The 14,522-nt window shown below is 57.5% G+C and overlaps 1 protein-coding gene across 2 annotated transcripts in view; it reads left to right on the top strand.

Annotated features, from left to right (window-relative positions):
* Nucleotides 1-14,522, top strand: part of TOP1MT (DNA topoisomerase I mitochondrial) — a 28,965-nt gene that overhangs the window by 2,565 nt on the left and 11,878 nt on the right. Inside the window, exons 2-8 of one of the 2 annotated variants that reach the window (XM_030795386.1) lie at nt 1,481-1,651; nt 2,747-2,862; nt 4,634-4,755; nt 8,174-8,296; nt 8,985-9,172; nt 9,888-10,032; nt 10,380-10,523. In XM_030795386.1, coding sequence (XP_030651246.1) covers nt 1,481-1,651; nt 2,747-2,862; nt 4,634-4,755; nt 8,174-8,296; nt 8,985-9,172; nt 9,888-10,032; nt 10,380-10,523 — 1,009 coding nt within the window. The remainder of the gene's footprint in view (nt 1-1,480; nt 1,652-2,746; nt 2,863-4,633; nt 4,756-8,173; nt 8,297-8,984; nt 9,173-9,887; nt 10,033-10,379; nt 10,524-14,522) is intronic. The other variant, XM_003280753.4, reaches the window with a different exon arrangement.

Raw genomic sequence — 14,522 nt, 5'->3', positions numbered from 1 at the left:
AGAGTTGACAGCCTCACTGGTGCGTGGGAGATCCTGCGGGAGTTCCCGCCAGTTCTCACGGTTTACCATCATTCACTTAGTGCTTCCAGCGCGGCGTGTCTCTGTGACCTGGTGGTGCGCTATCAGCATATCCATTCACAGCGGAGGGCCTGCACAGCTGCCTGGGGCCATGTTGCAGAAATGTCCTGTCTGCCTGCAGGAGCTTGGGACCCAAAGAGAGCCCAGATGGGGGAGGGTGTCTTGAGAGGAGGGAATTCTGGCCTGTGCGTGGAGCTGGGGCTGGCTGTGGGCCCTGCACTGAGGCACATCTCTCCGAGGGTGCACAGGCAGGTAGGTGCTTTCCAAAACGTGCTGCTGAGCTACAGTCGCCCAGGTGAGACAGGTGGGTTTGGAGCAAGATCTCTGGCTTTGAAAGCTAGCTTGTGTCTGATGATGGTGCTTGGTATCCTGGTCTCTGCAGGGGTGAAAGAATGTCACTACAACGTGCAGCCCTCAGCTGGGCTTGAGTGCACACCCAGCGCTGCAGCCCTGCCTGGCCGCTGCTCAGCAAGTTGTTTCACCTCAGTGTCTTCATCTGTGAAATGAGACTGATGGTGTGACTACCCTAGAGGCTTTGTGGAGAACTTGGCAGTCAGGGTTACTGGCAGTCAGTTCTTTATTTTTATTTTTATTTTTATTTTTTGAGACAAAGTCTTGCCCTGTCACCCAGGCTGGAGTGCAGTGGTGCAATTTCAGCTCACTGCAACCTCTGCCTCCTGGGTTCAAGCGATTATCCTGCCTCAGCCTCCTGAGTAGCTGGGATTACAGGCGCCCGCAACCACGCCTAGCTAATTTTTGTATTTTTAGTAGAGATGGGGGTTTTGCCATGTTGGCCAGGCAGGTCTCCAACTCCTGGCCTCAAGTGATCCACCCACCTCGGCCTCCCAAAGTGCTGGTATTACAGGCGTGAGTCACCGCGCCTGGCTCCTATCAGTTAGTTCTGAGATACATGTGGTTTCACATTTTCTCACACCCGACGTGATCCATCTTCCCTTATTCTCTAAGAAGGCGTTGTCTAGGTTTGCATCCTTCAGGCACTTAGTGGTGCAGCCTCCTATCAGCCCCACCCTAGACATGCTGTATTAGGGCTGGTGGGCTCTCTGGAACTCCTAAAACCTGTAAGAAAGTTGAGGCTGGTCTCACCTGACGTGGAAAAGCTCTGCAGAGTCAGCAGAACCCCCCTCCCCCCGACTCTCCCTCCAGGCTCCAGCTGCCTGCAGTATCTGCCAGCTAGTTGTTTTGTACTTTCGCCATGTTTGCCAGGCTGGCCTTGAGCTCCTGAGCCTGCCTCAGCCTCCCAAAGTGCTGGGATTACAGGCGTGAGCCACCACGCCCGGCTCCACCCTGGAAGGTTCTTGAGCCCGTTAACTTCTCCCTACTTTATCAGCTCTTCTTTATCAGTCTTTACCTCTTCTAACCCTGCCCATTCTCTCCTCTACAGAAACAGCCAGAAAGGCCCTTTCAGAAATGTCTGTCGCACATGCTTTCCCCTCTCAGACCCTTCAGAGACTTCCTGTTGCTCCGAGGGCACTCATCCCAGCCGACCAGGCCCACCAGGCCCCCAACAGCACTACCTGGCTGGGGTCACGTGCGGGTTTCCTGGCCCTGGCAGGTGGGGGTGTTCTCTGGAATCTTCTGTCCTTATGCATCTGGGGAAGGCTCAGAAGGCGTGCCCATCTCTCCCGCATTCTGATGGCGCTCCCACCCTCCCGCTAAAGCCTCTCCCACAGAGGCCTTTGCACTGGCCATCCTGGGTGCTGGACTTGCTCTTTCCGCAGCCCTGCTGACCGAGCCTGCCCACTGCCTGCCAGCCATGCCCCGTCTCGCTCCTCTTCTCCCAGGCCCATCTCAGTGTCTAGGTTCAGTTGAGCCCTTCGTATGGGTTTTGGTGATCTGCATCTGCAGGACCCAGTGCTGGCTCAGGGCAGGCTTGGGCTTGCCTGGAGCCTCAATGGATAGATGATGACTGGCCTGGAGAGTTAGGATGGGCTGTAGCCGCCACGCTGGCTGTGTCCCTCCACCCCCCCAAGCCCCCCCAACCTCCAGAGCTGGGCTTGCCAGGAGGGGGCGCCCTGGGGAGGGGGACCTTGGCAGGGAGCCCTGTGGAGCCTTATTGTGTTAGTGCCTTACAAAAGGAGCCCTTCCCTGAAAACCCCTGAGGCTTCTGGCTTTAGGGCCTCCCCTCCGTGCCCTGCCTCCTCCACCCTTCCACCCTGCCCGATCCTCTGTGGGTGGTGGTCGTACGCCCTGCTGTGGTGCCTCTCCACTGGCTATACTGCTGGGCTCCTCCACCCAGCTCCTCAGAGGCAGGGCTCTCTCGTAAGCAGCCAGGTCCTTTGTGTAGCAAATGAAATGGTCCCATGGAGAGGTTCCCGAGGATTCTAGACCGGCTCTGAAGGGACCCATCTGGGGAGAGGCCCTAGAGCCTGGGAGAGGCATGTTGCCTTTCCCGCTTTGGCTCGGTGGGATCCGTGACTCAGCAGCACACGGGCCGCTGCGGGTGTGGGGCATGGGCGGGTGCACGGGCATGGGGTCTGAGGTCAGGTGGGGTTGCCTCCCTCTGCAGGCCTTGTTTTCCTGCCCCGTGAGGTGGAGGCCACACTGCTCGCCTGCTAGGAGCCACAGGGAGGAGCCACCGTGGGAGTGGGGGAAGAGGCTCATGCAGGGCCTGGCCCAGGAGAGTGACATGTCCTGTCTCCATCTTTAGGTGGGAGGAGGAGAAGCACGAAGACAGGGTGAAGTGGAGACAGCTGGAGCACAAGGGCCCGTACTTTGCACCCCCATACGAGCCCCTTCCCGATGGAGTGCGTTTCTTCTATGATGGTAAGGATGCAGAGAGCGGCTCGCTCCCTCAGCCCTGCTGCAGGCTTCCGGCCTATGAGTGCTCTGTGCCCTCTTCTTGCAGGTGGTGCATAGGGGCTGCTGACTGACTGACCTGTGCTCAGAGGGTGGCAGTTCGGGGGCTCCTGTCCCTGCCTTTCCTGCTGAGCCTGCACTGGCTGTGCCTGTTGTGTCCAGGACCCTCTGGGCAAGGCCGACCCCCCTTCCCTCCCCCCACACCACTGTGTTCCCTGTGTGTTCTGAGTATACACAGTACGTACACTGCGTGTACGCACGTGGATCGCAGAACGGTTGCTTGATCCCAGCTTGTGATTCTCAGCAAGAAGCGGAGCCCATGGTTGACATGAGCGCTGAGCCACCATCAGAGGCAGGACCCCGGGGCTCTGGGTCAGCAGGGGCCACACACCCCTCCTGCCCTTGAGCCCTCCTCTCTACCCCAGGGCCGAGGAGCTTCGGCTTGGCTCTTGTGCTGCTGATTTTAGCTGCTTCAGCCCATTTTCCTCATCTCTGCTAGAAGGCATCCTTCTCTCCCCCAGGGCGGGCCCCCATGCCATGCTGTGCCCCTCCCACCAGCCCTCCCGTGGGCCCCCTGCCGAGTCACATGCACACTTGAGTTCGCTGAGCTCCTTTGATGCAATTTTTTGTTCAAAGCCTGTTTTTTCGGAGCTGGACTGGAGCTTCCACACATGCACACCTGAGTTTGCTGAGCTTCTTTGATACAATGCTTTGTTCAAAGCCTGTTTCTCTGAAGCGGTGGTACTGGAGCTTCCACAGGGACAGAGGTTCTAGCTGTGTCTGTTGGGGCTGCCCACGGGACGCCATGGGGCCTTACTGAGCATCTCGCGCTGTGCCCCTGGCCTGATGTAGCGGCCGCCTCACCTGCCCCACAGCGGCCCTGCAGGACCTCCCTGGCCAGGAGGGACGTGGCAGGCGAGGACTGCCTGTGCAGGGCCATGGTGGACAGTCCGGGGAGCAGTGGTGTCGCGTGGGTCCCAGTGGGGCCAAGCCTCGACACAGGGGCAGCGGGAGCTGAGCCCCTCGGGCCTGTGCTGCTGGCCTCTGGGCCTCTTGTCCTCTGTCCTGAGAAGCTAGTTTGGGGAAGGATTGCTGCTGTTGATCAGGAATGCCTTCTTCCTTGTTACCAAATGATTACTCATTTATTTCTCTAAAATTTTCTTATGAAAGCTTTTCAGACATGCAGTTGAAAGAATTCCTGGTGAGCACCCTCGTTCCCACCACGAGCCTCTTGCTCTGCTCACCTGGTCCCAGCTCACCCCCTGCATCTCTAAACCATACTGATCTTAGAATAAAACGCAGGGAATGGTGGGACAGAGGCCAGCAGAGTTGTAGAAGGTTACACCTAGTTATTCAGTGTTCTGCTTTGAAGCCTTAACTTTTATTTTGCTTGTGTAATTTTGTGGAAATTGGTGTGTTTTAAAATTGTACATATTCCATTTTCATGTAATATAAATGTAGTAGCAAAGTTAAGTGGTAAAGGAGGAGAAATCAGTAGCGCCTGAAATCTTCTGCAGTGTTCTCACGACCCACTTCAAGATCACTGTGGTCGTCACCTCCACGCAGGTTGATTGTCGTGTGTCATGCAGAACATGCTTCTGAACATACACAATAAGGCCTAGCTTCTTGCTCTTAGCATAGTACGCACGAAAGCGTAGTTTAAAGCAATGAAGTCATGTCAGCTGGAGGCCGAGCCTGTGGCCGCTCTCTCATGCGACGTGTCTTTCGATGCCTGCAGGAAAGCCTGTGAGATTGAGTGTGGCAGCAGAGGAGGTCGCCACTTTTTATGGGAGGATGTTAGATCATGAATACACAACAAAGGAGGTTTTCCAGAAGAACTTCTTCAATGACTGGCGAAAGGTAGGTACCCTGGGCGGCTGCCACAGCTGTCCTGGACCTGGCTGGCCAGGCGCCTGCGGTTCTGCAGTGCTGCCTCTGGACGCCCCTTGCAAGTTCTCTGTGGCCCCTGTGTGACCACTCACAGGTGCGATCATGGAACTTTGCAGCTTCGAGCTCCTGGGCTCAAGCCATCCTCCTGTCTTGGCCTCCTGAGTAGCTGGGACCATAGGCGGTGCTAGTGTGTCCGGCCTAGTGCGCCTCAGACCTTTCCCTTCCCAGGCAGGCTGTGGGTGTGGAGCCTGACTTGTGGTAGCCTTACTCCATGGACCACTGAAAGGACAGGGGTCTGGCATATAAGAAGGAGAGTGGAGGAGGCCACGTGCCATTTGCTAGCCCCCAGAAAGACATGTTTGGCGAGAAGCTCTTTGGAGGGGAGGGTGCTGCCTCAAGGATTTTTCCTTGCTCATTTTCAAGGTGACTGCCCTTCGCCCATGGCCTGACTGGGTTTATGTGTGTGCCGTGGGCTCTGTGCCCTCCGGGGTTTCTGTCTGCACCACACCTGCGAGGCTCGCCCCTGACTTGCTTGTCCCGCAGCATTTGCCTGGCTCTGGCCAGGTCGCGTTTCCTCCATTGTGTGACTCATGCTAGTCCATTTCCCTATTCATGGGTGTTTGATTAATTTCCTTTGCATGTGTAAAGCTGCCATGAACATTCCCACGTGGGTGAGGGCACATACGTGTGAATTGCCTCTGACAGGACTTGGGGTGAAATTGCTGGGTCACGAGCTACATGTGTGTCCAGCTTACTGGAAACACCAGGCTGAACTGTCGACACGCCCGCCGCGGGTGCGAGGCACCTTTCTAGTGGGCACGAAGTGACACCTCACCATGGTGTGGTTTGCGTTTCCCTAATGACAAGTGATATTAAGCATCTTTTGGTGTACCGATGTGTCATTTCAATATTTTCTTTTGTGAACCTTTGTCTATTTAAAAAATTGAGTTGCTTGCATGTTCCTCGCTAATTTATTGGAGTTCTAAAAACGCGTTCTGGATGCAGGTTCTTTGCCAGATGCACATGCTGTGAATATCATCTCCCAGACTTTGCCTTTTCGCTTCTCAGTGAGGTCTCCAAACAGAAAATTGTAACTTAGTTATTCAGTTTATCAATCTGTCTTTTATGGTGAGTACTGTTGTGTCCTGTTTTAAGTCCATTATCAGAAATATGATTTGCAAAAAAATTTTTCACGGTGTTTGTAGTTTCTATTTGCATTCTCTTAACGATGTCTTTGGAAGGTCAGGAGTTTGGAATACTGATGAGGTCCCACGTTTCGTGTTTTGTCACAGGTTGTGCTTTTGTTGTTTTTTCTAAGAAATCTGCTGAATTCAGCAGCACAGAGATTTCCTCCTATGTTTTTCCTAGAAGTTTCGGTTTTAGGTTTCCATCGAGGTCGGCTTGGTTTAGGTGGAACTCAGTTAATTGTGGTTACAGTGTGGGGTAGAGGCCGAGGCTCGTGCGTTGCATGTGGGTGTCTGACTGCCCTGAGCCAGCTGCTGGAGCCTGTGCTTCCTTGTCCCCTGTGTGGGCTCTGCTTCTGGACCCTCTTCCTCTGTCCTGATGCCACCCCCCTGCCTGTCACGACAGCTTTGTGAGGTGGCGCCAGCTGCCTGGCGTCCTCATTCTCCCCCTGGTCAGCACTTCTTCCAGTCACTAGCAGAGCTAGGAAGGGAGGCAGTGTCGCAAAGCAGCAGAACAGGAGTGGGTGGCAGATCTGACGGCCCCGGGAGACGGGGACAGACCCTGAGCCCGCCGTTATAGCCGAGCAGGGCTCTATCCCGGCACAGATGGTGTCATACCTGAGCTCCTCGGAAGAGGCAGATCGTCCCCATCCCACAGCGAGACACGTTTAGCAGCAGCTCCTGAGGTCTCACACGCCTAAGTGGCCGAGCCTGGACTGGGACCGTGAGCTGGTGCCCGCAAGCCTGGGCTTTTGGCCATGGGCTGTGCAGAGCTTTTGTTGTGTAGGAAATGAAAGGAGAAACAGTTGCCTGTGATCTGCGGCTCTCCCTCAGGTCAGTGTCTCCTGTTCCCGTGTCCTGGCTTTTCCTGGGCACTAGTTTTCGTGTGAGTGTGATCAGTGTGCATGTCATGTTTTCCCCACTTAGCATTTTATCCTGCTTAGTCTCCACATGGGTAGATCATCATCAAACTGTTTTCTGTTGTGCTTTCCAAAATTCACCTTGAAACTGAGTCCCCAGCACCACAGGACAGAGGGAGGGCCTTTAGGAGCTGATTGGGCTGTGAGGACTCCGCCTTGCAGCCCTTAGGATTAATTTAGGGCCTTAGGGCAGGGCTGGGTGGAATTAGCTGGGCCCCTTCTGTCCTTCTGTCCCCCTCCACTGTGTGAGGATAGCCTTCAGGGCACCCTCTCAGAAGCAGGGACTGAGCCCTCCACAGACGTCAAATGCTGGGACCCTGATCCCAGCCTTCCAGCCCCCAGAGCTGTGACTGTGATTTATAACTGACCAGTCCCTGGGATTTTGTTGCAGCAGCACGTATGGACTGAGACTTTGCCCTCACGAATCCCGTCACGTTCACCAAATGAGCTCACGACCATGTATCCTGCTCTGTCTGGTCATGGCGTTTCTGCAGTTGCCCTTAGTGCCGTCGTCATCCTGGTTTTCTTAGTGGAGAGTTTATTTAGGATGGATCTCAAAGTGGAATTACTGGGTCAAAGGTTTTAGCCAGTTTTACTACTGACTTGTTGTGAAGTTGCTTTTGGAGAACTGTGCCCTCGGCTGCCCCACCACACTCCACACCTGCAGTAACAGAACCAGCTCTATCTGTGGGGTCTGCGGGGAGAGGCTCTATTCACGGGGCCACGGGACTGTGCGCAGGTTCTGCCTGTCGCATGCACGCCTCCGTCAGACATGGTGAGAGCACGTGTCTGTCCGTCAGACATGGTGAGAGCGCGTGTCTGTCCGTCAGACGTGGTGAGAGCGCGTGTCTGTCCGTCAGACGTGGTGAGAGCGCGTGTCTGTCCGTCAGACGTGGTGAGAGCGCGTGTCTGTCCGTCAGACGTGGTGAGAGCGCGTGTCTGTCCGTCAGACGTGGTGAGAGCGCGTGTCTGTCCGTCAGACGTGGTGAGAGCGCGTGTCTGTCCGTCAGACGTGGTGAGAGCGCGTGTCTGTCCGTCAGACGTGGTGAGAGCGCGTGTCTGTCCGTCAGACGTGGTGAGAGCGCGTGTCTGTCCGTCAGACGTGGTGAGAGCGCGTGTCTGTCCGTCAGACGTGGTGAGAGCGCGTGTCTGTCCGTCAGACGTGGTGAGAGCGCGTGTCTGTCCGTCAGACATGGTGAGAGCGCGTGTCTGTCCGTCAGACGTGGTGAGAGCGCGTGTCTGTCCGTCAGACATGGTGAGAGCGTGTGTCTGTGGTTTGTGCAGGAAATGACGGTGGAAGAGAGGGAAGTCATCAAGAGCCTGGACAAGTGTGACTTCACGGAGATCCACAGATACTTTGTGGACAAGGCCGCAGCCCGGAAAGTCCTGACCAGGGAGGAGAAGCAGGTTGGGCTGCCTCGAGCGTTGTGTGACCTGAAGTGGCCCCTGGGAACGAGAGGCTGGCCTGGCCCAAAGGCTGAGAAAGGCCTGTGGCCTTAGAGAAGCCCCTTCTCACAAAGCTGCTCTTTTCTCGTCAGCCTTAGCGCTCCCGCGTGTGCTTAAGCGTCGTTCCGCTTCCCCAGAGCACATTTGAGAGTAAACCCAGTTTGAAATGGATAAGTAATTTATCATCGTTGATCAAGGGTGGGTTCCCAGATGAGCTGTGGGCTGAGGGCAGGGCTTGTGCAGGCCAGCCAGCTTCTTGCTGTTCTGTGCCGTGCGTCTCCCTACATCTAACAGGAACCTGCTGTGCTGTGATCTCCGTGTGGCCTTCTCAGGGATTCCCTTAGCCCTCCTCCTCCATGGCAGGCAGCCACGCTCCCTCCCCCTGGCTTTACTGCTCAGGCCTACAACGGCTGAAGCCTGTGCAGGGGCGGGGGAGTCCAGGCCATGGGGTGGTTAGGCCATGGCTCTCGGTGCCTCCTGCATGCCCACCTGCACTGTCCCCTGCCCCTGCGACCTCCATGGATTGTGAAGGGCTTTGAGGGTCCAGCTGAGTTAGCCAGAGCAGGGTGGCCCCAGGTTAGCAACAAGGGACTGAGGCCTGTTCTGTTCTCTTCACTGCTAATGTCCACTGACTGTTTTATTAACTCAGAAGCTGAAAGGAGAGGCAGAAAAACTTCAGCAAGAGTTCGGCTACTGTATTTTAGATGGTCACCGAGAAAAAATAGGCAATTTCAAGATTGAGCCGCCTGGCTTGTTCCGTGGCCGTGGCGACCATCCCAGGATGGGGATGTTGAAGAGAAGGATCACGCCAGAGGATGTGGTTATCAACTGCAGCAGGTGTGTGGCCGGGCGGGCAGCAGGCGGGCGCTGGACCCCCACCACCTGGGTGAGGCTGGCTTTTCTTCACCTCCTGGGAGAGGGAGGCACACCGAGAAACGTGTGGTTGGTGACCTCCACACCATGCCTGTGGAGCTCAGCCTGCGGGCGTGGCTGGGCAAGGGCAGCCCTCCCAGGGTGCTTCCCACGGGGTCAGGAGTCCTCGCCTTGCTGTGGCTGAGACTTTCTCCCGCCAAGGACACCTCCGTGTGGTTTTCATATCCCACACCATCTGGATGGCGCAGTAGCATTAGGTGTTTTGAACTTATTGGAGGGACATTCCAAGTGGTGGAGAGGGGACCGCTGGGCCACGTGTTGTACTGAGTGACTGCAGCATGGAGTAGGGACCCTGCCTGCAGGACCCCCAGTGGCCAGGCTGTGTGGAGCAGGGCACTTGTTGTCCCAGTTGGTGCTGAGAGGTCCGTGCAGAGCGGTGCCTTGCTTGGGTGGCCGCCCAGCCTCCTGGTGCACTGTGGCCTTCCTGTGTGTGCAGAGGGTAGATTGAGCGGCTGCTTTTGTCTGAGCTGCCAGGCAGGCCACCTCTGATGCCAGACTCGGTCAGGAGCCATGCCACCACCATAGCCACCACGTGGGACGGTTGACCAGAGCAGCTCATTTGCTCGCATTCCAGAGAACAAGGTCTCCAAGTTATGTTTGGGTCATTGTTCTGCTGCAGGGACTCGAAGATCCCCGAGCCGCCGGCGGGGCACCAGTGGAAGGAGGTGCGCTCCGATAACACTGTCACGTGGCTGGCAGCGTGGACCGAGAGCGTTCAGAACTCCATCAAGTACATCATGCTGAACCCTTGCTCAAAGCTGAAGGTGAGCACGGGGCTTGGCAGGGTGTTTCCTCCCCGGGAGGTCCCCCTGAGGACGCCGGCAGGGAGGTGTGTAAGCCAGGCGCCGGCAGAGGCTTCTGAGATGGGCTGGGAGTTGGCCAGCCTGCGCTGAGGTCATGCTGTGCCAGCAGCCACAAGCCCCAAAGCCAGGAGTGGGCAGGGCATGGGTGCTCACTGCCAGCGTCACCCAGCTGGATTTGCTGCCCCAGCCCCTGACCACGCCACCACCGAGTGGAGAAGCGCAAGGTTTGGGGGAGGGAGAGTTGACAGCCTCCTCTGTTATTTAACAGGAATGCGAATGTTTTCTTTCCTGTTATTTTCTTCGTTTAGGGGGAGAAAGCTTGGCAGAAGTTTGAAACAGCTCGACGCCTGCGGGGATTTGTGGACGAGATCCGCTCCCAGTACCGGGCCGACTGGAAGTCTCGGGAAATGAAGACGAGACAGCGGGCGGTGGCCCTGTATTTCATCGATAAGGTACGCGGCCTTCTCGCCTCCTGGCGGCTCTTCATCCTGGTTCTCCTGGCGAGGACACCCAGTTGGATGGCGCAGTGTGGCGACGTGGGCCTGTGTGGGGTGGAACCTCATTCTGATGGGGGTGTGTGTGCGTGTGCACACGTGTGTGGGTATGAACATGTGTGTAGGGTGTGCATGTGCATTGGTGTGTGCACCTGTGTGTGGGGCATACATGTGTGGTGTGGCGTGCATGTGTGTGTGGCGTGCCTGTGTGTGTGGCGTGCATGTGTGTGTGGCGTGCATGTGTGTGTGGCGTGCCTGTGTGTGTGGCGTGCATGTGTGTGTGGCGTGCATGTGTCTGTGGCGTGCCTATGTCTGTGGCGTGCATGTGTCTGTGGCGTGCCTGTGTCTGTGGCGTGCCTGTGTGTGTGGCGTGTCTGTGTGTGTGGCGTCCATGTGTGTGTGGCGTGCCTGTGTGTGTGGCGTGCCTGTGTGTGTGGTGTGCATGTGTCTGTGGCGTGCCTGTGTCTGTGGCGTGCCTGTGTCTGTGGCGTGCATGTGTGTGTGGCGTGCCTGTGTGTGTGGCGTGCCTGTGTGTGTGGCGTGCATGTGTCTGTGGCGTGCATGTGTCTGTGGCGTGCATGTGTGTGTGGCGTGCCTGTGTGTGTGGCGTGCCTGTGTGTGTGGCGTGCATGTGTCTGTGGCGTGCCTGTGTCTGTGGCGTGCATGTGTCTGTGGCGTGCATGTGTCTGTGGCGTGCCTGTGTCTGTGGCGTGCATGTGTGTGTGGCGTGCCTGTGTGTGTGGCGTGCCTGTGTGTGTGGCGTGCATGTGTCTGTGGCGTGCCTGTGTCTGTGGCGTGCATGTGTGTGTGGCGTGCCTGTGTGTGTGGCGTGCCTGTGTGTGTGGCGTGCATGTGTCCGTGGCGTGCATGTGTCCGTGGCGTGCCTGTGTGTGTGGCGTGCATGTGTGTGTGGCGTGTCTGTGTGTGTGGCGTGCATGTGTGTGTGGCGTGTCTGTGTGTGTGGCGTGCCTGTGTGTGTGGCGTGCATGTGTCTGTGGCGTGCATGTGTGTGTGGCGTGCCTGTGTGTGTGGCGTGCATGTGTCTGTGGCGTGCCTGTGTGTGTGGCGTGCATGTGTCTGTGGCGTGCATGTGTGTGTGGCGTGCATGTGTGTGTTGGATGCATGTGTGTGTGGCGTGCATGTGTGTGTGGCGTGCATGTGTGTGGCGTGCATGTGTGTGTTGGATGCATGTGTGTGTGGCGTGCCTGTGTGTGTGGCGTGCCTGTGTGTGTGGCGTGCATGTGTGTGTGGCGTGCATGTGTGTGTGGCGTGCCTGTGTGTGTGGCGTGCCTGTGTGTGTTGGATGCATGTGTGTGTGGCGTGCATGTGTGTGTGGCGTGCCTGTGTCTGTGGCGTGCCTGTGTCTGTGGCGTGCCTGTGTCTGTGGCGTGCATGTGTGTGTGGCGTGCATGTGTGTGTGGCGTGCATGTGTGTGTGGCGTGCATGTGTGTGTGGCGTGCATGTGTGTGTGGCGTGCATGTGTGTGTGGCGTGCATGTGTGTGTGGCGTGCATGTGTGTGTGGCGTGCATGTGTGTGTGGCGTGCATGTGTCTGTGGCGTGCCTGTGTGTGTGGCGTGCCTGTGTGTGTGGCGTGCCTGTGTGTGTGGCGTGCCTGTCTGTGGCGTGCCTGTGTGTGTGGCGTGCCTGTGTCTGTGGCGTGCATGTGTGTGGCGTGCATGTGTGTGTGGCGTGCCTGTGTGTGTGGCGTGCTTTGTGGGTGGCTTGCCTGTGTGTGTGGCGTGCCTGTCTGTGGCGTGCCTGTGTATGTGGCGTGCATGTGTCTCTGGCGTGCATGTGTGTGTGGCGTGTCTGTGTGTGTGGCGTGCATGGGTGTGGCGTGCTGTGGCGTGCTGTGTGTGTGGCGTGCCTGTGTCTGTGGCGTGCCTGTGTGTGTGGCGTGCCTGTGTGTGTGGGTGTGTCTGTGGCGTGCATGTGTGGGGTGTGTGTGTGGCGTGCCTGTGTGTGTGGCGTGCATGTGTATGTGGCGTGCATGTGTGTGTGGCGTGTGTGTGGGCGTGCCTGTGTGTGTGGCGTGCATGTGTCTGTGGCGTGCATGTGTGTGTGGCGTGCCTGTGTGTGTGGCGTGCATGTGTGTGGGCGTGCATGTGTGTGTGGCGTGTCTGTGTGTGTGGCGTGCATGTGTCTGTGGCGTGCCTGTGTGTGTGGCGTGCATGTGTCTGTGGCGTGCCTGTGTGTGTGGCGTGCCTGTGTCTGTGGCGTGCATGTGTCTGTGGCGTGCATGTGTGTGTGGCGTGCCTGTGTGTGGCGTGCATGTGTCTGTGGCGTGCATGTGTGTGTGGCGTGCCTGTGTGTGTGGCGTGCATGTGTGTGTTGGATGCATGTGTGTGTGGCGTGCATGTGTGTGTGGCGTGCATGTGTGTGTGGCGTGCATGTGTGTGTTGGATGCATGTGTGTGTGGCATGTCTGTGTGTGTGGCGTGCCTGTGTGTGTGGCGTGCATGTGTCTGTGGCGTGCATGTGTGTGTGGCGTGCCTGTGTGTGTGGCGTGCATGTGTCTGTGGCGTGCATGTGTGTGTGGCGTGCCTGTGTGTGTGGCGTGCATGTGTGTGTTGGATGCATGTGTGTGTGGCGTGCATGTGTGTGTGGCGTGCATGTGTGTGTGGCGTGCATGTGTGTGTTGGATGCATGTGTGTGTGGCGTGCCTGTGGTGTGGCGTGCTGTGTGTGTGGCGTGCATGTGTGTGTGGCGTGCATGTGTGTGTGGCGTGCCTGTGTGTGTGGCGTGCATGTGTCTGTGGCGTGCCTGTGTCTGTGGCGTGCACGTGTGTTTTGGATGCATGTGTGTGTGGCGTGCATGTGTCTGTGGCGTGCCTGTGTCTGTGGCGTGCTGTGTCTGTGGCGTGCCTGTGTCTGTGGCGTGCATGTGTGTGTGGCGTGCATGTGTCTGTGGCGTGCCTGTGTGTGTGGCGTGCATGTGTGTGTGGCGTGCATGTGTGTGTGGCGTGCATGTGTGTGTGGCGTGCATGTGTGTGTGGCGTGCCTGTGTCTGTGGCGTGCCTGTGTGTGTGGCGTGCCTGTGTGTGTGGCGTGCCTGTGTCTGTGGCGTGCATGTGTGTGGCGTGCATGTGTGTGTGGCGTGCCTGTGTGTGTGGCGTGCCTGTGTGTGTGGCTTGCCTGTGTGTGTGGCGTGCCTGTCTGTGGCGTGCCTGTGTGTGTGGCGTGCATGTGTCTCTGGCGTGCATGTGTGTGTGGCGTGTCTGTGTGTGTGGCGTGCATGTGTGTGTGGCGTGCCTGTGTCTGTGGCGTGCCTGTGTGTGTGGCGTGCATGTGTGTGTGGCGTGCCTGTGTCTGTGGCGTGCCTGTGTGTGTGGCGTGCATGTGTCTCTGGCGTGCATGTGTGTGTGGCGTGTCTGTGTCTGTGGCGTGCATGTGTCTGTGGCGTGCCTGTGTCTGTGGCGTGCATGTGTATGTGGCGTGCATGTGTGTGTGGCGTGCCTGTGTGTGTGGCGTGCATGTGTGTGTGGCGTGCATGTGTGTGTGGCGTGCCTGTGTCTGTGGCGTGCATGTGTGTGTGGCGTGCATGTGTGTGTGGCGTGCCTGTGTGTGTGGCGTGCCTGTGTCTGTGGCGTGCCTGTGTGTGTGGCGTGCCTGTGTGTGTGGCGTGCCTGTCTGTGGCGTGCCTGTGTGTGTGGCGTGCATGTGTGTGTGGCGTGCATGTGTGTGTGGCGTGCATGTGTGTGTGGCGTGTCTGTGTGTGTGGCGTGTCTGTGTGTGTGGCGTGCATGTGTGTGTGGCGTGCATGTGTCTCTGGCGTGCCTGTGTGTGTGGCGTGTCTGTGTGTGTGGCGTGCATGTGTGTGTGGCGTGCATGTGTGTGTGGCGTGCATGTGTGTGTGGCGTGCATGTGTGTGTGGCGTGCCTGTGTGTGTGGCGTGCCTGTGTGTGTGGCGTGCCTGTGTGTGTGGCGTGCATGTGTGTGTGGCGTGCCTGTGTGTGTG

Source organism: Nomascus leucogenys, chromosome 16, assembly GCF_006542625.1.
Source record: "Nomascus leucogenys isolate Asia chromosome 16, Asia_NLE_v1, whole genome shotgun sequence".
Taxonomy (NCBI): domain Eukaryota; kingdom Metazoa; phylum Chordata; class Mammalia; order Primates; family Hylobatidae; genus Nomascus; species Nomascus leucogenys.
This window is presented reverse-complemented; position numbering and strand designations above follow the sequence as displayed.